The sequence below is a fragment of the Clarias gariepinus genome, chromosome 23, assembly GCF_024256425.1.
Source record: "Clarias gariepinus isolate MV-2021 ecotype Netherlands chromosome 23, CGAR_prim_01v2, whole genome shotgun sequence".
NCBI lineage: Eukaryota > Metazoa > Chordata > Actinopteri > Siluriformes > Clariidae > Clarias > Clarias gariepinus.
Window position 1 is genome coordinate 15,540,062 of NC_071122.1, and position 25,804 is coordinate 15,565,865.

The 25,804-nt window shown below is 38.2% G+C and overlaps 2 protein-coding genes across 2 annotated transcripts; one reads left to right on the plus strand and one right to left on the minus strand.

Moving 5' to 3' along the window:
• The first annotated feature begins 404 nt into the window (after nt 1-404).
• acad9 (acyl-CoA dehydrogenase family, member 9) lies at nt 405-13,331 on the plus strand. The gene is made up of 16 exons (XM_053484507.1): nt 405-490; nt 624-730; nt 1,560-1,660; nt 1,768-1,846; nt 2,486-2,660; nt 2,847-2,920; nt 3,057-3,132; nt 3,219-3,289; nt 3,388-3,507; nt 7,227-7,355; nt 7,699-7,778; nt 7,862-7,988; nt 9,954-10,031; nt 10,747-10,875; nt 12,809-12,881; nt 13,036-13,331. Exons 2-16 carry the CDS (start codon nt 647-649, stop codon nt 13,134-13,136), a joined length of 1,497 nt encoding a protein of 498 aa, XP_053340482.1. The 5' UTR covers nt 405-490; nt 624-646; the 3' UTR covers nt 13,137-13,331.
• A 117-nt stretch (nt 13,332-13,448) lies between these two features.
• cfap92 (cilia and flagella associated protein 92 (putative)) lies at nt 13,449-25,132 on the minus strand. Its single transcript, XM_053483472.1, has 19 exons — nt 25,052-25,132; nt 23,686-23,898; nt 23,334-23,536; nt 22,584-22,803; nt 22,188-22,220; nt 21,917-22,054; nt 21,494-21,608; nt 21,382-21,389; nt 19,845-19,997; nt 18,870-19,054; nt 17,750-18,645; nt 16,779-16,973; nt 16,094-16,373; nt 15,843-16,007; nt 15,456-15,668; nt 14,420-14,573; nt 14,131-14,339; nt 13,796-13,905; nt 13,449-13,654 (listed from the first exon to the last, which is right to left on the minus strand). Exons 2-19 carry the CDS (start codon nt 23,876-23,878, stop codon nt 13,462-13,464), a joined length of 3,663 nt encoding a protein of 1,220 aa, XP_053339447.1. The 5' UTR covers nt 23,879-23,898; nt 25,052-25,132; the 3' UTR covers nt 13,449-13,461.
• Nucleotides 25,133-25,804: the final 672 nt, after the last annotated feature.

Sequence of the window (25,804 nt, forward strand, 5' to 3'; positions counted from 1 at the left end):
CCTTTTGAAAAATGTCACTGATGGTCTCCCACTGCATAGTTTGTCTTTAATGCTGGTTTCTTCTTCTTTAAGGTTCATCCATCTGTGTACACTGCTCTTGTCAATGGTGGCCTCCCTATAAACATTCTATATTGTGACAAGTTACAGTGACAGTTTTTTTGTGCAACTTATTTGGGGTACAAATGTTTTGCCAATCTGTGTTTTTTTTTTTTTTTTTTTTTAGAATGAAGTCTTTCCTTACCCAGAAATCAGCAATGAAGAATTAGAAGAGATTAAACAGTTTGTCGCTCCAGTGGAGAAGTTTTTCAGGGAGGATGGTGAGTGAGGAACAGTGCTGAATAAATGGCTGTTCTTGTAAACCAAATAAGTGAAGCACTGCTTAATATATAAAAATCTCTTTTAAGTTGATTCTAAGAGAATTGATGAGGAAGCAAAAATCCCTCCTGAAACTCTGGATGGACTGAAATCGCTGGGGCTCTTTGGAATCCAGGTGCCAGAGGAGTATGGTGTGACCAACCTGACATTTAAAGACTTAATAAAATACTTCTTGTGCATGGTGCTATGACACAGAAATGCTGTTTATGGTTTTGAGTGCTGTCTAAATATTGTGTGCTTCTTTACAGGTGGCCTCGGTCTCTCCAACACCATGTACGCTCGGTTAGGAGAGATCACATCCCTTGATGGAGCTATTGCTGTCACACTTGCAGCACATCAGGCCATTGGCTTAAAGGTACATGAAGTTTTTCTGGTGTATGTGTATTTATTATATTATTATAATTATTATATATTTTACTATATATATATATATATATATATATATATATATATATATATATAGGTTATGGCAGGATGGGATGACATATGGCCTCAAAAATGTAGGCAAGAGAACATCACACCTCTAGGGTGATACCATGTGATGTTATAATATAGGCTCCTACCTAGTGAATTTTAATAAACACTTCTATTGTAAATGGGAGAGAAAATGTTCTTCTTTTTCTCAGCACGTAAATTATGTACAGACATTATCAAATTATAATCTTTGCAATATATCCCTTAGTAGAAAAGTTTCTATACATTATAGACACACCTTTTCCACATGTACACAGTAACTGTAGAATTTTTAAAATTCAAAATAAAATAATAAATTCGCTTATTTGCAGTAAAGCAGCATCTTGATTGATAGCAGGGAAACTGAAAATGCTCATGGTTATGGGAATGAGCACACTGCCCAAAGATTGCACAATTTTAGAAATGTGCATCATGCAAGGTGAGCAACTCTGAGTATTATTAGCTTGTATCTGTCAAATAGCAACAGCAATAGCATGTAAATCACTCGTCACATAAAGGAGGTCGTCAGTGTTTGGGCTGATATATGTACTGTAGTGTGGTACTAGCCCTATGCAAGGGACACATCTCCATAAGATGTTCCAAATTGATTTGTTTACAGTGAAACCTTTGGCCGGCACATGATAATGAATAAGAATGGAGGATATCTGGGGTCACCTGGGTTTTGGTGGGGTGAAACTGTTGACAATTCAAAATGAAACCTGTTGTTTTAGGGAATACTGCTGGCTGGAACTGAGGAGCAGAAGGCCAAATACTTGCCTCGATTAGCCTCAGGAGAGCACATAGCAGCTTTCTGTCTGACTGAGCCAGGCAGGTCTGATGCCATTACCACTAGATTGTACATTTATTGGACATGCAAACTCATTTTACACTGTCTAAACCAAAAAAAAGCGATGTGTTATAATGCCTTCTTTGTTTCAGCGGAAGTGATGCTGCTTCTATTCAGACTCGTGCTACTCTGTCAGAAGATGGAAAACATTTTCTGCTTAATGGCTCTAAGGTACCTTTTAATACTAAATTGTTCCTAGCTATTTTCAAGATGTCTGCAAGCAGTAGTACAGGGTGTCCCAAATGTCTCCATACTTGAAGGAAAAAGTTTTTTTTTTTTGCGCCGGACGACCTTTGTGATGCGCACTACATCGAGTGGCTGGGATTTAGGGGTTAAGCTGGGAATTGAACCCGTGCCTTCTGCATGGCCGGCAAGAAACCTGCCACTGTGCCACGAATGCCCTATTTTCCATCCCTCCAAATTCTACTCTTAATGGTCCTTAGCAAAATGATTTTTTTTTTTTATCATTGTTTTTCTTATGGCCACACAGTTTTTATTTCCAATCCTATAAGTTCTTATCTCATTATGTCTGTATGAAATGTTCTGCTTTTAACTATTATGACTATTTTAATGTCATCACAATGTAGCTGTGAGCTCTACTTTTTTTTTATTTTATTTTTAGATTGTAGTAATATTTATTATGTTGTGAATGAATTGTTACCTGCAGTTTTTATGAAAAACATTTTAGCTGAGAGAGACTTTCATTACTTTTTATCATGTTTTCTTAGTTTTATGAAGAATTTAACCAGATAAGCATGCCTTTGCTAATAAAATTCTATTTGTGAATTGTAAAATGTGCCATTTCTTAAGATCTGGATTTCCAATGGCGGTATTGCAGACATCATGACTGTATTTGCAAGAACAGAGGTGTTAGATAAGGATGGGCAAAAGAAAGACAAGATAACAGCCTTCATTGTGGAGAAAGCGTTTGATGGGGTGACAAGCGGAAAACCGGAGGACAAGCTGGGAATCAGAGGCTCTAACAGTTAGTTCGCATTTTATTATCTGCCAGCACAAAATTGTACTACTACATACAACATATGTATTTTTTAACTAAAAATACATATGGCCTTTAACACACAATTTTGATTCATCTTATATAAAATATTATATTATTAGTCTCATACTATTATAAGACTAATGTTGTTGGTTTTTTTTGTCTTTTTTTTAGCATGTGAGGTGGCATTTGAAAATACGAAAGTACCCATAGAGAATGTGATTGGTGAGGTTGGTGGTGGATTTAAGGTGATTACAGAACACCATACAGAAAAGATTTTAGCAGTATTTAAACCAAATTGGGTCGTAATGTTTAGCTGTAATCTTTTAATGTTGCATTGTTGTGTTTAGCATGCTACAGTATCATGTCTTTGTGTCTCTGCAGATTGCTATGAACATCCTGAATAGTGGGAGGTTCAGCATGGGAGGTGCATGTGCAGGAGTGATCAAGAAGCTGATCGGTATAAGGATGTCAGAGAAAAAGGCCTAAATGTTTTCTCATCAAACAGACTGGTTCATAAAAAATAAGCTTCACTTTGTCTTTCAGAGATGGCTGCAGAGTATGCAGGCACCCGAAAACAGTTCACCAAGAAACTTGCTGAGTTTGGAATGATTCAGGTATGTTGGTCATAGTCTCTGTAGGCTAATGTCCTCTAGTTAATTAGTTAGTATTAAACTTTTTTTTTACTTTATTTATTTATTTTTTTTTGCTACAGGAGAAGTTTGCCATCATGGCCCAGAATGTATTTGTCATGGAGAGCATGGCGTATCTGACAGCTGGATTGATGGACCGGCCTGGAGTTCCTGACTGCTCTGTAGAGGCAGCAATGGTGAAGGTAAGGTTTGTTTGGGCATATTTTTTAACCACCCAGATGGGTGCCTTTTAGGTTTTTTTCCTATCTGTGGGTTATTACAATTGGTGATCAAATGAAACCAGGAATTTTGGTTGTGCAGAATAAAAATGACCTTTATTTCTCTATATAATCTTCAACTACACTGATGCACAGCATTTCACTAGTGCTTGTATACCATTTAGGTAGAAAGTTTTCTTAGTACGCCGGAGACATTTTTGGACTGCCCGCTTTACATCTGAAACGCTGGTCTCCCAGGAACTCCTTTTATAGCCCAAATATGACAGAGACAAGAGGTTTTACAAATATTTGTAGACATGCACACACTCCTGAGAAGGAGCAGTTTTATTATGTCAAAAGCACCAGAAGTAGAAACCATGCCAAAAAACAGGTGGCATAAAGAAGATAAAATTTAAGAAGAGCTATGGTGAGATTGTCTGCACAGTGATTAATATGTAGGGCTGTCCCCAACTATGAATTTTCATAGTCGAATCAGAATTTTCGAATCTTTCTATAGTCGACCGATAGTCGAATCATCTAGGCCTATGTGTTTGTGTGAATGGGTTGGGAGGGCACGACACTATAGTCAGCAGGAGGGTAAAACTATTTTTATTTTTTGCACTGCACACAGCAACAACGAACTCATTTAGGTTTTCTCAAAATATTCTAAAGCCGCGATCGAAATACAGAACATCAGACAAATAATAAAAGAACATTTTGATAAATAAACCTTTAAAAAAAGGATTTGCATTTCACATTTTGCGAAATTAAATTAAATCGGCAAAATTGCCTGTGCCAACATGCTTTCAGTGCAGCGCAACATTGACACAAAAAAACATTAATTTAAAGAATTAAATTAGAACAGATTATACATTTCTAATAATAAAAAAAATAAACTCAGAATCAAGTCACAGGGAGCATAACAAATGTGTGCAAAATGCCAAAGTGCAGGGGAACACATATATATATATATATAAAATAAAAACACAAACCACAGTTAAATTAGGTAACCCTGAATGATCAATAAATAAAATAAAACGAAATAAATTATTAGAACAACGGAAGTTTAGCCAGAATTGTGAACGCTTTCTTTTTAACTGCCGAAACAACAATAAACGCAAACTGGCAGCTATTTAGCTAAACATGTTCACAGCCAATTAAAATTAGTAAACGGCTGAAATGTTTGAAAACAATTGTACCCTACCCGATCGAAAAAAATCCAGTCTTTCACTCTGCTTGTGTGCGTTTGAGTCTTTTCAAATTGTGTGCGAGGAAAACCAACTTGTCAACGTTGGCCGGCAGCAGTGCGCTCCTGGTTTTACTGATAATAAATCTAGCCTTGGAGAAAATTCTTTCTGATGGTGTGGAAGTAGATGGGATGCTGTGGAATCTCTTTGCGGCCATGGACAGCTTTGGGTATCTCTCCTCGTTCTTAAGCCACCATTCCAGTGGTCCTGTACTGCTTTTTGTAGTGTCCTTTAAATAAGCCTTCATCTCACTGTCCTCTGGCTGTTGCTCCTCTTCATCACTGGACAACAGCATCGACATCACTTGGTCTTTCTCTTTTTCTTGTCTTGAAGGGCCTGCTGCAGTATCAGGCTCCTCCACCAATTCACTGTCATCACCTACCTCCTGTACAGGCCTGGCAGATAAACTCTCAGCCAGATTTTCCACCGCAGTATATGCCTCATTCCTTTGCTCATCATCAGTGAAAAAAGAAAGCTTCTTAAAACGTGGGTCAAGAATTGCAGCGCTGATATAAATACTGCTCTCCAAAAGACGGCCTTTAAGCTCCCATCGTCTGTCAATCTCCTCGGTCAGGGTAATCTTGAGGGTCTTAGTAACAGCGCTGTCGTCTTCATGTACCACCAAGTGTCGTTTCTTAATGTTCATAAGCATCGGAACAGTGGCAGACAGAGATGTGTTCATATCTTGTGACAAAAGCTCTGTCAGTTTGATCATTGGCTTGAGAACATTGACTATGTCCTCTGCCATTCTCCACTGGGATGTTGTGAGCTCTAGATCGCGGTCGGACCGTTTGCTGACAGTTGAATCCTTCAGCACAGCTGAAACTGCACCCCTTTGTTCTAACAAGCGATCGAGCATAAAATAGACAGAATTCCATCGAGTGGCAACATCTTGTATAAGTTTATGCTCTGCAACATTCAGTTCTCTTTGTTTTTCTGCAAGTGCTGTGATGGCCTTTGCACTTTTTTTGAAGTGTGAAACAAGGCGCCTTGCAGCAGCAACAGTGCGACACACGGGGTCTTTCTTTAATGCACTGTTAATGCACAATTGCAGTGTATGCCCCGCACAACGGACTCCCTGTACAGTTCCCCACGATGGGTCTTGGGCCATTTGATTGGTGCATGCAACCAAATTCGTTGCATTGTCATGGACAACAGAAACGATCTTAGTACCTGGAATGTCCCAATCAGAAATGACTTCTTTCAGTGTTTGTGAAATATGTTCTGCTGTATGACTTTCCTCAATTTTTTTTGTTGCTAACACAAAATTTTCCAGTCGCCAGGCTTCAGTTATAAAGTGGGCTGTAACTGTAAGATATGCCTCCATTTGCAGCGAGGTCCAAATATCTGTGGTGAGGCTGACTGCTTTGCAATTGTTTATTAACATGTAAACCTCCGCACGTATGGACGCGTATTTCGCATCCACCGAATGCATAACCGTCTCTCTTTTGGGAACTGTGTATCCTGGCTCAAGTGTGCGCATTAATTCTTTAAAACCGTCACCATCCACAACATTCACTGGCCTCATGTCAAGCGCAATAAACTCTGCAATTTTGTCCGTGATATCTCTTTTCCTTTTCTCGGACAATGGCGGCCTCAAATCTAGCTTTCTTTTAATTAGTTTTGGCGCAGCTCCGGTACTGCTGCTGGATGAACAGCCGTCGTCAGTCTGATACTGTGGGTGGATCTAAAAAATTACGAACATATTTTAAATCCCAACGTATGATATTACTATTCGTAAATGAAAAGCGCCATTATATATGAAAGAGTGAACCGTCTTTATTAGTAAGAAACTTACCCGTTTTAAGTGGAAAGCCATGTTTGTTGTCGATGAGTGGTACGACATGAGCTGTTGGCACAACTTACATTTTACTTTTTTTGGATCACCTTTTACGATTTCAAAGTGCATCCACACTTTAGATTTTCTTAATCCAGACATTATGTAGCCTAATCCCTGCCGTCAAGATGGTCCTCATCTCATCATGGATCAGGGAAAGTGAAAATTAAATCTGTCACAGGGGTGGTTGGATTTATTCACAAACACGCTAAAAATATTTATTGAACGCTTCTTTTCACTTTTGTTTTTACTGCATTATCATAATTAAAGGCTGTATATAACTTAATATAACCATACAAAACCAGTAGTTCTCTGTGCAATTAGACATTGAGCACCCCCACATTGCCGAAATGGTATGATGCTCGTTTCACCCGCGAAGATTCGACTGTGAGATCGGTGGTCGAATCAGGCTCCGCAAATCGATGCATCGAATCTTCGACTATTCGGGGACAGCCCTATTAATATGAGTTAGGAAATTAAGAATTTAAGTTCTCCAGAATGAATAATAGAGCATGTCATTTCTTATTTGTGTGCTTCTTTCTCTGTCTCTCTCTCTTCTCTGTCTCTCTCTCTCTCTCTCTCTCTCTCTCTTCTCTGTCTCTCTCTCTCTCTCTCTCCAGGTGTTCAGCTCTGAGGGTTGCTGGGTGTGTGTGAGCGAGGCATTGCAAGTTTTGGGAGGAGTGGGATATACCAAAAACTACTCATTTGAGCGCTACCTCAGGGACTGTCGCATTTTGCAGATCTTTGAGGTATTTTTGAACAAAGTCATGTTCTACCAATTGGTCCTGTCCCAATTTTTTTGCATATATTGTGGTTTAACAAGCATTATTGACATAATTTGAAATAATTTGTCTGGGTATTGTTACCAATGACATCCTTGTTTTTCTGTAATCTCTAATGTGTCAGCCATTTTTTAACCACATCACAATGAAACCACCTTTTCCATGTTCTACACACTATTTCCTGCCCATATTTGAGGTCTTTGACAACTGTTTTTATGTCTTGACCACTAGAGGGCACATGAAGCCTGATATCAACACACTGCCTTCTCTTTTTTTTTTTTTTTTTTTCCCTCTCTCCTTTTTCTTGTAGGGAACCAATGAGATTCTAAGGATGTACATTGCTCTAACTGGAATGCAGTATGCAGGCAAAATCCTAACAGGAAAAATCAAGTATGAATAAACTAAATATTTCTGGTGCCTTGTCACAGTTAAAGAATGCAGAAAGGTAAACTGCTTGTGTGACTGTGTTATAGGGAGATGAAAAAAGGAAATGTTGGTGTGGTGTTTGAGATTTTGGGAAAAAAGCTGAAGGATTCTTTGGGTAGGCCCGCTGACTTTGGCCTTACCGGAAAGGACGGAGTAGTTCACCCCAGTTTGACGGTATGTAAATTTAGTGCTTTACGCAAAGGTCCATAATAATAAATCTTCGGTAGTAAATTAAGTATTAAATATGAATTTGCCCCTATTATGCATTTTTTAAATATGATCTTTCATCCAGTGCGTCATGTAGCTGTATGTGAACATAAACTATTTGCAAAGTTGTGACGCAGACAGTGCACGATAAATGAAGTTTTTGTCTATAAAAAAAAAGTCGGCACACATTCGCCTAAACGAGTCGTTAGCAATTCAAATTTGTTTCTATTACGGATCCATGTCACTAAGTAATATATTTGCATAATGTCTGCCCACGTTCTACGTCGCGAACAATTTGCCCGCCCACAAACAATACAATTCCCACGTGGATTAACGTTACATCATATCAAGAAGACACTGTATCCTGCGCTGTGAAAGTAAATTTGTTTTATATGCCCTTCCGAAGGAAGAATTTACGAAGACTGAGTGGCTAAAATTTAACTGTTTCATCGTCAGACTCAGGCTCTAATTAATAGGGTAAAATCGAGGCCATTTTCTCTATGTATTGCTGGGTCTCCAGAGCTGTTATTCAGTTATGGTAATGGGCATTTCGTTTTCCAGCACATGCTGTAGCGGTAGACCAATCATAAAGGACTGCGCCATCTGACCAATAACAGCAGTGAGGGCTCACGGAAAGGAGGGGCTTGGACAGACTGAATCTTCGAACTGCTTCACACTAGTCGTTTACGAATAATTTAGAAATAGGGTAAAATTAAATCTATTTTTGGAGAAAACTAAAGTGTCATGTGACCTTGCATACATGTAAACCTGTTTTAAGAGACTCATAAAGCAATGTGTAACGCCACCATTTCTGTTAATAATACTTTTAAGCATTTGGTCACCAGTTTGTCAAGTTTAGCTAGCAAGAGTTTCACCGCACCATTCTTCCCTTATGCAGGTCTTCAGCTTTGCAATTGTTGCCATATTTTACACCAAACATTCTCAATAGGAGCAGGCAGGCTGATCTAACACATTATCAGCCATGCATGAATAATCCAAACAGGTGTTGTCACGCTAGAAAATACAGGGATATCTCTGGTAAAATGGTGCTTGAATGGCTGTATATTTTGCTCCAAAATGACCAAGCATTGATGGTGTCCTCACAGATATGGTGTATATAGCTGGCACACCCTATACCATGATTGATGCTGCCTTTTGGACCTGATGCTGATAACAGCTTGGTTGGTCCTTTTGAGCCAGAAGAACATGAAAGCTGTTTTTTCCAAAAGCTGTTTGAAATATTGACTCGTCGCATCACAAAACATGTTTCCAGTGTCTAACTGTCCATCTCAGATGAGACAGAGCCCAAAGTTGTTTTAATGCCACTGGACAATATTGATGTTTGGCTTCCTTAAACCTTACATGATCATAAAACACTGGATAGCATGACCATAAAAAAATCAGTGATCTATAAATGTGTTCTATAAGGTCAAAAGTGCAATTGTAAAACAGGTGAGGCATTTTAGTTAACGTGCAGAACGACTTTGTTGAGGTTTGTTGAGAACAAACAGGAATAAATTCTGCAAAGAATAGACACCTCACATGTTTTAATCAGAGTAGTACTCATGAAGGACAGCAGTTTAATCATTATTTTATTTTTTTGCACTTTACATACATTTGAATAAACCTAAAGTCAAGGTAGTCATGCAGCCCATGTTGAAGATAAAATTAGACATAAATATGTCTGCATTGTTTTTATTTGGTAAGAATTTAGTCACAATAAGCATTTTTTTTGTACATGAAAATTGTAGAGGGTAAAAAAAATTGCTGAGTGTCAGAGCTGTAATGTTACCCAAAATTTATCAACACCTCATCAACTATTCCTCGATTCGTGAGTGAAACCGATTAGATGTGACACACTGTGAGTTATCTATTTTATTTATAGTTTGTTTCACATTAGAGTAAAAGATGATGTGCTTCTGTCTCCCACAGGAGAGTGCCAAGATGTTTGAGCAGAACGTAGCCTTGTTCGGCACCACTGTCGAAAGCCTGCTCTACAGATACGGAAAGGTAAATTCCATCTATTAAAAGATCAAGAAAAGTTCATACGGATTTATTGGATCATGCTAACGTTGCAGCTCCAGAAAATTCACTGCAAATGAATTCCTTCTTCCTAGCCTCACTTTCTCCTTCCCTTTTGTAGTATTACTATGTGATCATTTCCTCTGCAGATTTTTCAAATACTACCCCAGAGAAAATAATTTATTGGTTTAAAATTTCCTAGTGTTGCTGGTTGCCATAAGGATGTGCAGTATAATTAGTATGGGCCTGTTGAGTACTGTTGGGACTGCCTTGTTATTCCCCTATTTCCTGCTGCACTGAGGTAATGTGTGGCCTCATGTGTGAGACAGCTGTCCCAAGCTCTCCTTTTCAATTCTTATTTAGTCCATGCTATTGTAATTACTGTAGGACTCCAGTCACAAAGAGACATGAGGTTTCCGGATGCTGTTCCTCTTGTTGATTTAAACACTGTTTCTCTTTCTTTACATGCGAAGGAAACATTTTACGTAATAAATCTTACTCCAAAACTCACATCTGCACTGTGCATGGACTATGTCAAGTTCAAAGAGCTCTGCAATGCATGTGCTATGGACGTGGGAACTGACTCACTCCTTTAATTTAACAGTCCCATGCTGATAATCCTATAGCAACAAATTACTTTTTCCTTACACAGTGAACATTTCTCAAGTCGTTTTTTTTTATACCGTACCATTCTGTGTTTTAGACTATAGTAGATGAGCAACTGGTGCTGAAAAGAGTCGCTGACACACTGATTAACTTATACGCGATGACGGCAGTGCTGTCCCGTGCCAGCCGCTCCATCAGCATCGGCCTTCGCAACCACCAACATGAGGTAAATAATTCACTATAAACCATCGGCCTCTCGACCACAAAACTGATTGCATTTAAACTGAACAGCGTTTCAATCATTTCTCCAACAGCCTCTGAGACAAAGACCAAAAACCCCAGCTTAAAAACAGATTCACTACAGTATTCAACAGTATTTAGAAAGCTTCTTAGAATTCTCTCAGAGAGCTCCTATCTTAGCTTAAACAGTCCTAGCTGGGAGTCCTAGACTAAAAGTGATTTAGGAAACTTCTCAGCGCAACATTAAGGAAGGAAAGTACAAAAACCTTTATCTTAGTGAGGAGGTGTGGTTTGGAGGAAACACGTGATGGTCTTCAGCCCTCCCGACTAAGTGGTAGTAGAAGCCTAAATGTGGGAGCCCCCTAGTGAAGGAATTGGATACTACTAAAAATTAGGAAGAAGAAAAAAAAAAGGTAATTTAACAGCCAAATGTTAATGTGTCTACTTTTTGAAGCAACCAATTTTCACACAGTAGTTAATGTACTTAAGTTCTTACTTGTAATCCATTTAGATTGATGGGAGCAAAATGGCTCAGCTTTTACCAATTGACAGGACAGTTTATTTAAGTTGCACTTTGAGATAGTACTGTGTGTAGTCAACAATCCAAGAGAGATGGAAGGAAGTAAAAGAACAAGAAAACCAGACTGGACAGAATAGCAGTGTTTTAGCTTTACGTTTTTTTACTTTTAGCTTTACGTGCAGTGTTTGAAGAATATTTCTTTCCGCCATTTTGTCTTCTGCTATAGAAACTCTTAAGCCTCTTAAAAGTGACCCTTTCTACTTTTAACAATTAACTTTTAACTTAGGAGCTGTTTTTAGGACTGAGATGTTTCGTGAATCATTTTTATCTTTACTAAGATTTGGTCCTAAATTTAAGGAGAAATTCTAAGTTAAAAAAAAAAAACTATTTAGAATTTCATCGCTAGGAGCAACATTTAAGCTTAAGAAACTTTGTGAATATGTGTGCTGCAGTCCAGGCTAAGGATTTTTAGTAATTCTCTTTATTTTGTCATTCAAACAAGTGTAATCAGGGAACAGCAGAAAACAATGATTTCTCAATTCTCTACAAACCAAGAACAAGTCTTGTCATTCATGTTTCTCTCTGTTGTGTGAGTCTTTCTGTCAGATGGTTTGTCAGTGCAGCACAAAGTGGAAAGACCGACAGCAGCTCTGTAGCAACTAAAGCTAAAAAGCATACAAGCAGGAAGGAACTAAACTGGTTAAATTTTTATTTGTATTTTTATGTTCAGTAAGTGGACAACAAATACACAGGTCACATCATGTATGAACATTAAGTCTGTACATTTTGACATTTTTGAGTTTAAAAAACATGAACCCAGATTTAGTGGTTATGATAGTGAGGCTGGTTTAGAGGGTCAGAGAGTCAAAGGGCCCATCATATACGCTTTGTAAGAGGAGAAATCCTTTTTAAAACCGCCAGAAATATACTGAGAAATATAAGCTGTTAGGTTTCATGAAACCTAACTGCGATGTCTGTAAGTGACAGCTGGCATAGCTCAACCATCATTTGAAGTCAGCCAGCCAGCTAGTTAACAAGCCGGTATGACTCTGTACAGAGTTCAAGATGAAATCACTAATGTTACCCTGCCAAAAGCAAAGGCATTCCACTCTGGAAAAATCGGTTCCCACCACGCCCTCATTCGCTTGTGCTAAAAGTGGCCACTTGTGTGAAGTGTGTTATGTACACCTCAAGCCAAAAATGAAATGAAAGGAGGCAAAGAGTTAAAAAAAAAACGAATACAATTGCAGTTACATTAATAATAAACGTTATTAAAACAGATATAATCTACATATTTATTTTTTGGTCATTATGATTAAACATGCACAAGCAAACTTGTGCTAATGTTAGTTTACACAGGAAATTTTTTTATTTATTTATTTATTTTTTACTGATATAGGTCCTGCTCGCAAACACCTTCTGTAAGGACGCTTTCTTCAAAAACAACTACTGGATGACTCAGCTACAAAAAAGTGAGTACAGCCTGAGACCAGGCATGATGCGTGTTATATCATTGCAAGTCTTCCAGTTGGATCTAAATGAATTGTTGCAGCTGCCTCAGACACCTTCAGTTACTTTTGCAGAATGGATTGATTTTTGTAAGTGATTAAGGTGCATCCATTCCAGATTCCCCTGAGAACAATGACGCCAACATTAAGAAGATTGCTCAGGAAGTCCTGGAGAAGCGGTCGTATATCTGCTCCCACCCTCTCGAAAGAACATACTGATGTGGTACATCTTTAGACTGATCTGTACTAGTCTGTACTGTACGATTGTCCTACTCACAGCCTTTACTCAGTTTACCACTAAAAGATTGAGTGGTAATTGAAGTGTACATCCAATCTATGGCTTCGATCGTATTAAAATGTATCATTGTAAATACTGATCTTATTTTACAATACATAACTTCGTAACTAGTAATAAAAAATCACTCTGACAACATTGTTGGGTTTTTTTTTTTGTTTTTTTTTTTCTTTTCATTTGACAGGGATCTACATTATATAATGTCAGAAACCATCAAGCTTTATAATACACCGTACAGTACCAGCTTTTTTACTTAATGTGAACATCAAGACCGTTAATGGTCCTTGTTTCTACGACATTGTGCATGTGCTGGATGTCAGCCAAATCTGTGTACTTCATGGTGGGATTCAGGGGTCTTTGAAAGACGTACAAACTTTTTTCTTCGTCTGTAAAAGGCGATGCAGTTCTCTTGTGCTGAAAGGAGTGTGACCTCCAGTAACGTCTGTTTTTAAAAAAAAAATGTTAATTGCGAGTTTTTTCCCGTTTGAGCAGATCAAACTTATTTATTTATAACTGAGTTTTTCGTCACGTCATCTGGAAGGGAGTGATTTAAACTAGAAGTCCCAAGTCAGTCTTTACTCACCTAAACTGTGGCTTGCTATGTTCACTGTCGCGTTTTGCTTTTGTGCGTTTGTCTGGCAAATGACTGAGCTCCAGTTTTTCCTCCTTGTGGGGGTCAGTGTATGGCACAGGCTGAAAAGACACAGTGGTTTTATAAGTCTGTTTCTGATGTACAAGTTCCGGGAAGCCCGTTATTGGTGTAATAAAGCAAACTATATAAATATACAGTAAATTATATTGTATTGTATATTAATTATATTTTTGTATACATGTATTTGCCTTTTTCAAGCTTCTCTAAAACCTTTATACAAAAATAAACAAGATTAAACATCATATATTGACGACATAAGCCTGTACCAATGATCCTGTCCATGCTCTCAGAGATAGCTTCATAGGCTTGTCTTTCAAAATGTCATGTAGTTTGTCTAGGCCTACTCTTCGCGTATGGCACTTGAATTCTGGGACTCGACCGCAACTTGCAGACTCTTTTTCAGGCAAGATTTTATTCCGCCATCTGACATACTGCGCATGTGCCGCTTGAAGCTGTTCCTGACGAAGTACTTCTCCTAGAGGAGGACGAAACATCAGGTATCTAATGTATTAAAAATCAATTTTCTAATTTTTATAAGTGTGGTGAGATTTGTACCTGCGAGGTGAATAGTAATTGGGGGAGCTGGACTAAAAACAGCAGGTGGTTTCCTGTAAAGCTCGAAGTCCTCGTGCCGTTTGCTCCAAGGCCATGTGGTTCTGTTCAAAACTGGCTTAAGTATGTTCTCATGAAGAATGTTCTCTTTCCAGGGCTGTTCATGGAGGGCAAATATTCACAAAGTGCAAAAGCTTTACATATTACAAAGTGGATTTGTATTGAAGTACATGAAGTTTTGTCAATTTTATTTTATTTGTATAGCGCTTTTAACAGTGGTCATTGTCGCAAAGCTGCTTTACCGAATAAAAAAAATATGGAAATGTGTATGATTTCAAAAAGAGCAAGCAGCGGAGGCAATTAAAAACTCTGAGATGAAAATAGGCAAAAAGACTTTAAGAGGAATCAATAAATAAGATTGTCCTGTAGGGCAGACGGTATTTAAAAAACTTACTCAATAGTGGATACTGGGGCAGTAACGTGAGGTGTCTAGAAAATGACACAGATGGGTTTTACAGACTTTTCACAATCTGTTATGATATCTCGACTAGTCAGTTAAAGGTAAATGTCATCATTTAGTCATGGCAGTTATTTCTCCAGACATTTGTAAGGAATTTTTGCGGCTGAAGGAAACATTTTAAATACTCCCGCACTCAAGAATATTGTAAGACTTTCCTCTGACATTAATTCTCTGAAACATATTTGTGCAGTTGGTGTATGTTAATTTGGGGTCAATAAATCACACATTCAGTGGATCAGATAAAGCTGAAGGTAGAAGATAAGCGTCCGCCATGTCATCTGGTTAAATCCTTTGCAGCTATCCATCAATCTGCATTAGCCATGTCACATTATAGGCAACCAAATACCACTTAAGAACAGAGGCAGAGTGGTACCAAAGCAGTATTACAACCTCTCTATTCTTGCACAAGCACTCTGGAATGCCCATAAAACACAACTGCTTTTCAGAGATGGAACATGATGAGGATGGAACCTGAAACTCATGAGGGCTAACAGTGAACATGCATGACTGTGACAGCACCTTTCTGAGCTCGTCCACCCGAGCCTCATCTGGCTGTTGGGGGTGTTGGTTGGATTCCATGCTGTTCCTGACATCGTGGCAGATGAAGCCTTTCCAGGTACGCCATGCAGCTCTGGACCTGGCCTCCAAGGCCTTGCGCTCATCCTCTATATCAACAGGGTCGACTGAGAGGGAGTGGTAATGCTGGCTATAGGTGAACCTGCGAGATGGAACCTAGAACAGATGCAGTAAGATCTGACCATCTGACCGTTTCATAGCATATTTCTAGTATTCCCAGTTGTACTGTAATTAAAAAGTTATTTTGGACCTTTATTTTAAACCTCCAAAACCAGAAAAGATACCCAAAACTATCAAGCATCTTTTTTATGTTCACTATCCCTTTCTGACCTTTGCCATTTCCTTACGCAGGAGCTCCTTAGCCAGACTGGTGGAGTTAAATGTCTGAATACTGTAGTTGTGGGCCAACTGACCATCATCAACTTCAGCTACAAACACTTTTGGCTTTAGCGTCTGTAAATCACTTGTTGCTCTTTGGATGTCCTCAATGTTGGCCTGAAATTTTAGGCAATAAATTGCATGCATTCATCCTTTATTTAACACCTCTTCTGCATTATAATGTTATGCCTAATTGGTCATACCTGTATAAAGTGTTTTGTGTAAAGCTCTTGATTTGCTTGACTGTGTTTCCAAGCCAGATAATTTTTATTGAAGCTGTCGAGGGGTGTGTATTTTCTTTTATGCGACAGATGAGAATGCACAACAACCTTTGCCTCACCGCTGTCTGGCATTAATTTCTCCACTCCTCTGCTAGGAATAATTCCAAACTCATTCCTCAAACTACGAACCATTTCAGCCGATGGGAACAGGCTGCTTTTTACCACTTCTTCAAGTTTACTTACTTGGCAGAGGTGGTTTATTCTAAACCAAGAAGATAAAATGAAACAAAATTATATAGATAATTAATCTGTAAATGTTTCCCATATTGGAATTATTTTCATGAGTGTGTAAAAATGATTTACAATTATGTTTTTCATTTATATTTAAGTGCTACTTTGTAAGCATTCCTTTCAAATGTATGTTGTTGGCTATATTTAAATCTCTACATTCATGTATAATGTATGCATTGCCTTTTGCCATTTGTTACAAGATTATCAGTGCTATTCACATAACCTGTGTTAATGTCATGACTAATAAGTATATATACTGTAGATGTCATATTCCAAACATCCTCAATCTAAGTCCAACTGTGCACTCCACATTGTCCATTTCAAAATGACTCAGATGACTAAAAAATATAGCTAGTGTATGTGTTTTGAACAGTACCGTAACATGGCTTGTAGGCATGAGTCAGGAACTGAGTCTCTGATGTACACCAGGGGTTGTTTCATGATGGTCTCTAGTGGTTTGTGGAGATGAATTGGACTCAACCCAACATCCAGAGTGTCATAAAGCCTTTTTGAGAAGCGTAAACCTGAGTTATAAAGAACTGTGACATGCTTCTCTACATCTTCAGCCAACCTGTAAAAAAACAATTAATGATTCTAGCAACTGTACAAAAGAACAGCATCTAAGAAGATTTATTTGATCCTAGCATTGCTTGAAGTGGGCCAGTATTTACACTTCAGTATTTTGGGGTACCATATTTATATATATTTTTTATTTGTTCCTTGTATACAACTAGCCACAAAATCAGAATGGCTGTCTGATCACTGGCTCCAGATTGTATACAGGATAACCAGGTATAGACTCTGAGTGACAGAAAGATAATACTGCTATCCCAAGAGACTTAAGGCACAAGGCGACTTAAGCCACATACATACACACACTACGAGCAATCTGGGAATACCAGTTAGCCTAATCTGCAGGTCTTTGGGCTATGGGAGTAAACCGGAGTACCCGGAGGAAACCCACCAAGCACAGGGAGAACATGCAAACTCCAGGGAGACACACCCAGAGGCGGTACTCGAACCTGGACCATAGAGGTGCAAGTCCACAGTGCTAACCACTACAAAATATGTATAGAAAGTGCATTTGTGAAAGTTTTGTTGTAGTAGTGACACAAGGGTTTGCATTGCACAAGTCACCAATGCACCCGTTTTAAATGAGCTAAACATTCTAGGTCTTTGAATATTATTATAAGTAAAAAAAATTTATGCCAAATCATTCGTGTCTTTTTTATGTAAGAAAAAAGCAAAGATTACAAAAACAAATTTGCTAAAACTGGTGACTTTGGTACCCATTACATGCCTAGCACATTTTTCCACTTCAAGCACTGTAACTTTGCAGTATCTTACTCTACAGGGGCTGTTTCCCAGAGCGTTTTGATGGCTTCATCCTTCAGTCCTTCCAGAATAAAAATGTGTAGAGCTTGATCCAGTAAGTAAAACCCTGTTAAAGCATTCAAATCTTTGTTGTCTCTTTCTGTAGCATCCATCACATGATCCTGTAAGAACATTTGGTCCGTTTCCTTATCATAGTGATGCTTTTGAAACGCAGCTGTATTGATTCTTAAAATTTCAGACTTCAGTTTTTCCAGAAAAGCAATATTGTTGTATTTGAAGATGTAAATAATGCGGCCAAATGGACAATGCCGTTCACATTTGTCGGGGTCAGCGTTGGGGGGGTGTGCTATTTCGACCTGCACCTTGAGCTCGGAGTTCGCCTTGAGATAATGACCATTTGGCATAACCTTGTCCTGGACATCCAGAGCACCTGCTGTCTCTGGTTCATTTTCCCCTTGTTTATACTTGTCAGTGACCAGCAACTGCACTGGATGGGAACCTCTTATAGGTAGGTTGAATTTCAAACAACCCTGCCCTCTAAGAAGATCAGAAAAATTTAGCTTGGCAATACCATATGGGTCACAGAGTTTTCCCGTTTCCCTAAATGGGCTGTAGGTTGTTTGTTTGGTGGGGACTAAATCTGTGCTGCTTAATTTGTCATCAGTGGCCTCTGTGCCAAAAATTGATGGACTAGAATGCGGTTCTTTTGCTTTTCTATCACGGTCATGAACCTCAATCTCTAATGGTGGGCCACTAAAGAACTCAAGCAGCTCTTCAGAGTTAAGAAGTCCAGTGAAGATCACATTAATGTCTTTAAAGAATATGTTGGGTCCATGACTCAGTCCTTTGGTCCTGTGGGTAGGCATGTTGAGGAACTTGTATTGGCAGTAAACAGGCACGCATTTTTGCTGTAAATGCAAACATAATTAAAAATAAATATATATTAAATATTTTAAACACAATCCCTGCTATATGCCCTCTATAGAAGCTTCTAAGCAAGAACTTTATTGACCCGCCAAAATAAGAAAAAAACTTTCCAAGATATTACCTACTGATTTGAACTTTAAATCTATGCCAGATTTTGGGAGAGCAAAACACAGAAACATAAGTAATTAAAGAGAAAGTCTCGTACCTCAAGCTCATAAAAGGGAACAGGAGTAGATGGGAGAGAAGATACTGACAAGATTGTGATGATCAGTGGGTTGAGCTCTGACTTAAGTTCTTCAGACAGAATTGGCTTATCTAGCGTGATGCTGCACAAGCTCTTAATCACTCTTGCACAGCGGATCATCAAGCAATCTACCAGTGACATTTCACCTGGATCAGTAAAAATTAGTTAAGGATGGGCAAGAAATGGCATTGAAGGTAATATGCAGAAGCTGACTAAGTCACCTTAAAATTGTTTGCAAAATTTTGCCACTATTTATTACTGGCATTATTCATAAAATTGGATAAAAAAATCAGCCTTTGTTGATTTGATTAAATAAATTTGCTAAAGTTTTCTGAGCATTAATATACACACTATACATTGCGTTTCCCAAACCTCATTAAATCTTATGATTTGTCCTATTTTAATTACTTTTTAAGTAATTTTACTTAGCAAATTGTACAATGTCAAAATAATAAAGTGTTTTCTAATAGCCTCTATCCTTCTCAGCCCAACAGTGAAAGTATCTCCATGGGATTTGTCTGGCTTCACTTTATAGGAGTAAAGCTGAACTGTTTCCCAAGTTAAAGCTTTCATCAGAGGCTCCTGCTGTGGCTCAGAATGGGACACATCAAAAGCAGAGGAAAGGAGTTGGCTGGCTTAAACTGGTGCCGTTCCATAGCCAATTAGAGGCTTCAGAAACTTGGGCTCTGCAGGACGGCCATTCTCCCAGATCCACCCCTACAGTGCACATGAAGAGCAGAAGAGAAACCCCCAAATGCTCTCGCACCGCGTTACATAAACATCCCGCTTGCTGACGGGAAACACATGGCTGAAGTACACAGCAGTGACGAATGCAGCTCATCAAACCTCTGGCTGAAGAAAAGCCTAACTTGCGCTATATGGCCAGTCTCTGAGTGTTTATTGCCTATACCTCACAAACTTGACTTTACTGAGTACCTGCAAGAAAATATATAGCCTTGAGTTCAGCTGAGGCGATTCCATTTTTGCGCAAGTCCTCCTCCGCTGCTCTCTCCTGAACAGTTTTAGGAGCATGTTTCTTCTTGGACAGCACCAAGCTGCTCTCCCTCAGTGTGCCACTTTTTGTAGAAGCTGAAAAAAGGATGCAAAAATTGAATGTTTATAGCTGTCCAATTGGAGAACAGCATTTGAAGCGTTTTAGAGGTAAATGATGTTCAAATGTTTTAAATTCCATAGTTTAAACCTTATAAATAGTTACACATTTAAATGTAACCAGAGTAATTATCATGTTGTTTATAACTTATTTTTTAAATAGATGTACATACAGATTGTTGTGGTGTCCCTGAGGCTTTTCAGATGGTGATCTAATGATCGTTTTTGTGCTAACTTCGATAATATTGTGTCCTTTTCTTGATCCACAGTGGCTTCAGACCTGATGCTTCTTGTATCAGAAGTTTCGGGATTCTGCTTTCCTCTATAACTAAAATATATAAGTTATAAAGCATGTTTCTTTAAATGTTTTGTGACTGGAAGATTTTTCTTCAGGATTCCTAATAACAGTATAATACCACAACATACAGATTTACAAAGCAATGTTTAAGGTCAACATACCAATGGCCAAAACACAGTATTGATGCTGATTTAATTTTTTTTTGTATATAAAATACAGAAAATGTGTGCCAAAGAAGCTACTTCTGAAGTTTATGCAACATGGTGACCAATCTTTCTTCCCTAAAAATTTCAAACTTCAGCCGTTTTTAAGAGATTAATTTATGCTGTGTATGCTGGTGTATGGAAAGTAGTTGAGATGTGGGGGGTTTTTTTTCTCTTTTTTTTTTTTTTTCTTTTTTTTTTTTCCTTTCCATGTTTTGCTGATCTGTAAGGTTCTGTTATGTATGTTTTTTTTTTCTCTCTTCCTTTTTTTTTTTTTTATTTTATTTTAAATTTTTTATTATTCTTCTTTATTTAAATGTATGCTTTTGTATTTAAAACAAATGCAAATAAATATATTGTGGAAAAAAAAAAGATTAATTTATATGTGCCATTTTCAGCATTATACTGTCTCGCTTCAAACAATAATAATTGTTTAGTGTCAAAGGTGCAATATCCTAACAATTTTGCATTTTAGAATAATATGCTTTTTTTAGAGTTAGTTTTTTCATGTGAAATCTAAATTGGCCAATTTTCATCTAAATGACAATTGAGATCATTGAAAGATTTGTTTAAAGTTATGGACACTACATAAAAAACATGAAATTGTATTTAGCAAATGCATTTCTTTTTATCTAATAAAAATATAAATGTGTATGCATGTTTACAAAAGATGAGGCATGGATCGGGAGATAAGAACCATTATGAAAAATAGGCTAGTGTTATATGATCCTATCTGAAAATTCACTTTTTTTTACCCAGGCAAGACACTTTTTAGCACCAATAAAATGTTTTGGCTGAAGATTAAGCACAGCTGAGTTAAGTGCACATTTGGACTCTTTAACTTGCGCATTATGTAGCTGACCCAATATTCTGCACATTTGTTTTAAGACGGGAGAGTTATGCAGATTATTATGTTCAAAATTAATTAACTGTGCTAAGTCATAAACAGGTAAAAAGTAAGTGCATTGTTAAACCTTTGTGTTGAAAATGCTGCCTCTTGTGCCTGTAATCCATCAGTAATTGGAACAGCAGATGATAGAGGTCTCTCACGGACTTCACTTGCCTCCATAGTGGACCGTTTGGGATCGTCTATAAAGTTTATTAAAAAAAATCATGGCCTGCCACTGTAGGCTAGTTTTTAGCCACTTATCAAATTTAAATTTTATTTGTCACATACACAATCATACACAGTGCAATATGCAGTGAAATGCCTGTATGATCGCCAATGACCTTAAAAAAAGGTTTATCAATAAGAAATAAATTATGGAATAGAATGAGGAATAAAATATAGAATTTAAATAGAAGTGTCCGGGCAGGGTGCAAATATGCATGAATGTGTAGATGCAATGTCTATAAATGTGCAATGTGCAACTTAATATAATACTAAATGTTTTTACCTGTGCCACACTTGAGGCTTGAAGGTCCTTTGAAGTCTTTTAATGTAACGTCCTCTTGGTATTTCTTGGAAGTTGAAGTTTTTGGGTTCTGCTTCTCATAAAGAGCTCGCAACTTATACACCATACCCTTTACGCCACCTCAGAAACATTTGGAGAGAAACATTAACCTACCATTTCCTGAGGTTTCATATAATCAAACAGTTTTAATTAAAGAGCACCCAAAATTAACAATAGGTTTAGAGCTGAAGTCACTGAATTGAGGGATAATTACCTGCACTTTCCGGTTCACCATCCAGACTAGGACCTAAAATCACACAATTTACACAATGCAGTCAGTTTCTCATGTAAACAATTGAAATAAAAAAAACTGAAGATTTTTCTTAAATATATTACCACTTAAATAGCACTCAGTAATCACAACCATATTCTAGTTTATTATGCCTGTTGATAAGCTACATTACACTACAAATGCTTTTAAACTGTTTAAACTGCAGTGTACATAGTGCATTGATTTATCATCTATGTGTAGTGGTCCTCTGGTAAGAGGTTGCTTATTAACATTGGAGGAGTTTGTAACACATTCAGGATATCCTGTTTAGAAAAACAGACGGGTTGTAAATCATACTTGAGACTCTTTAGTAAACATCTGTTGGAAGTGTGAGCACACCTCTTTGGTCTGTATCCTCCACTCTCCTTCCCTGTGGCAATCTGAAGGCTTTGGGTCTGTCATATTTTGCTTTGGGAGACACTCTGTCCTTGGTGTCCCAGACTCGGAAGGTTATGTTATGTGATGACATCTTTATAAGCAGCTCCTTGGTCACATTGAGCTTCACAGACTGAGACCAGCCCAGCCAAAGGTGATCACCCTCCTGCCAGGCCTTCAGCACCTACAGAGACACAAAATATATAACGTATAAGGTGTGTTAGAAGCAGTCAAGTCTGAATTCAACTTTGCACAAAATGCTATCCTTTAAGAAGCATTAATTTGGGTGCAGCTTTTACTGTCCTATGTATACTCAATCATTCACTCACTCATCTATACCACGTCATTCTATATACACGACGCAGGGGGCCTGGAGCCTATCCCAGGAAACTTGGGGCACGAGGCGGGGTATACCCGGGGTAGGGTGTCAATCCATTGCAAGGCACACACACTCACATCAAGGTGACAGTGCTAACCACTAAGCCACTGTGCTGCCAGTCAAATAAGTTGTAATTTTGTTATTTCTAACTAGGAATGGCTTTGCTATGAATATTTGCTCTGTTTCTCCAAGCATACTTTAAGGTTAGTAACCATTAGCATTTATGTAACCTGTCAATCCGTTAAAGGCAATCCAAAACCTTTTTTTTTTTCTTTGTAAATCTGTGTATGAAGTAAGTGTTCAAAATCAAAATGAAACGAAATCTGGTTAATTACCTTTGTCTCATTATCCATATACACCTTGGCCATCGAACCACACATGACCAGGTCTACTTTAATTGGCTCACTTTCATCAGGCAGGAGATTGTACTCTATGTGGTAATAGGTCTGCACTTTGGGTAGCTCTACAGTATATTTAGGCTGGACTTTCTTGGGTTGCCTCTCTGCCTCTGGAGCCATAACTGGAACATCTTCTTGACCTAGATGCCAGAAAATACCTTTTTTTTTTAAACACAACTGGGTGCAATAGCCAATACAAATGTATCCGATAATGTCTAAATTAGTAGGCTTTAGTGCTGGATGATACAGAGGTGGGAATCATAAACGGAATTTTAAAAACTGCCTGTACCTCTCGGCACAGCCAGCACCATGCTAACTGTGCAGGTGACCGTGTAACTGGAGTCAGCATTGCATGAGTCGGTGTGAATAGGCTTTGCGCATAGGCCAGTTAGCTCAGGTTGTGTTTCTTTGCCTTCAGAGTTGTGGACACCATTATTGCTTCTCATCCAATCCAGTGAGATGTCAGAGGCACCAGGTTCCATCTTGTTCCCAGAATATTTTCCTATTAAGTGAAGCACTTAAACAGTTAGGCCCAATATTTTGCTAAGCAAAGAAAGGCAATGTACAAAAGATGGATGACATAAATCATTTACATTTATGAAACATATAACAAGACTCATACACTGTCCGGCTGAGAAAAAGTCACAACCTGGATTTTACTAAGCTAACAGTTGAGAGCCTTTCATTGGATAATTATAGCAGTGTTATGATCTGAGGTCGCTCCAGATGGTCAGGTCTATGCTCAGCAACACTATGTTATGACCTGAAAGTACTGAATGACCATTTATATTTTTCTTCCCTGATGGCACAGACATATTCAAGTTTTACCGGGAGCATAAGGAATAACTTTCACACAACATCACAAGTGCTGAAACCAAAGCCATGACAATGTGACATTTTTATCAGACATTGTTGTTGTTGTTAGTTTTTCGGCTGCTGCTGTTGAGGGGTTGCCACAACAACTCGCAAACTTGCAAACCCTCAAATTTTATCCGGGCTTGGGAAACATTTTCTGCTTCCAGTGGCTGGATTTTGGGCATTAGGTGGCAAGTGAACTGCCTTCTGCATGGCAGGCAGTAACCAATGCTCAAGTGGTCCGCCTGAGTAGTCGCATGTATTCAACTGTCAAATTTTCTCACATATCCTGTAAAGTTTATCTTCTCGTGTGTCCTGTCTGGTTAGCTTATAATAAAATGCTGAACCATTAAACAATTATGAATATGAATTTAAATACCCGATGCAATTAAAAAAAATATATACACATGAATTATATACAGTATACACACACATATGTGTGTGTGTGTGTGTGTGTGTGTGTGTGTGTACTGTATATAATTGATGTGTAGCCTATATATTTTTAAAAATTGTCTGGATAGATAGATAGATAGATAGATAGATAGATAGATAGATAGATAGATAGATAGATAGATTGGTTGATTGATTGATTGATTGATTAATTCAAAGACACCACATCTGCAACCTGCACAAAAAAATACCAATTCCTTGATTTTCTGGGTTTTACGGTTTTTCTTTTTTTTATGTTGATTTGTCAGAAACTAAATCCAGAAATAAACAGCAGGACGTAAAAAGTGGACTCCTACACCAACTCCTACACCTTTGTTGGGATATTTAAAAGAAAGAACAAAAGGGTTTACCTGCACGCCTGACTGTAATGAGCCACGGTCTTACTGTTGTTCAGGTTGTGATGAAACCTTTCCAGAACTTTCCAGAACTTGGAGAGGATTTTATACACCGCTCGGTTAAGCAGCCGTGCGAAGAGCTCGCGGTAAAAAAAAAAAAAAAAAACGCCTTAAAGAGAAAGCGTTGTGTCGCCTAGGCAACCAGGCTCGCGCGCGCGCACGCACACCCTCCAAACACAGGTTCGTTACAAGACGTTTTTTTTCTCGGAACTTTTGTAACTTTGTAGATAGAAACACACAAAAGGAGTGACCAGCATTTAAACGTTGTCCGCATGTTGTCACAATGTTTCAAATACTTCTGAAGAGGTTTTGGCGACGTCACACGTCTTTGCAGCAACCTACTAAGTGAAACGCCGGGTGTTGTCGCCAGCACGTCATTTTAAACCTTACAAGCATCTTATCATTATTATTTTTTAATCACAAACAAAAAAAAACGCCCTGAATAAATGTCTGATACGTTTACCTGTCTTTACCTGGAATGTAATTTGGGTAATATACAGTAACACATTCAGTACAGATGCAGTGGACAGTTGGCAGTTGGCAGAAGAACTCATTTTCTAGCACGCTTAGTAACACGCTCAGGCGTGTATGATATGCACTAGGAATGATGGGTGGATCCCTTTATTCGCCTTCCTACTTACCCTGATGCGTCCATCCGTCTGGAACAGGGTAAATCTGGAAATGTCCACATGAAATTTCTCCAATGCT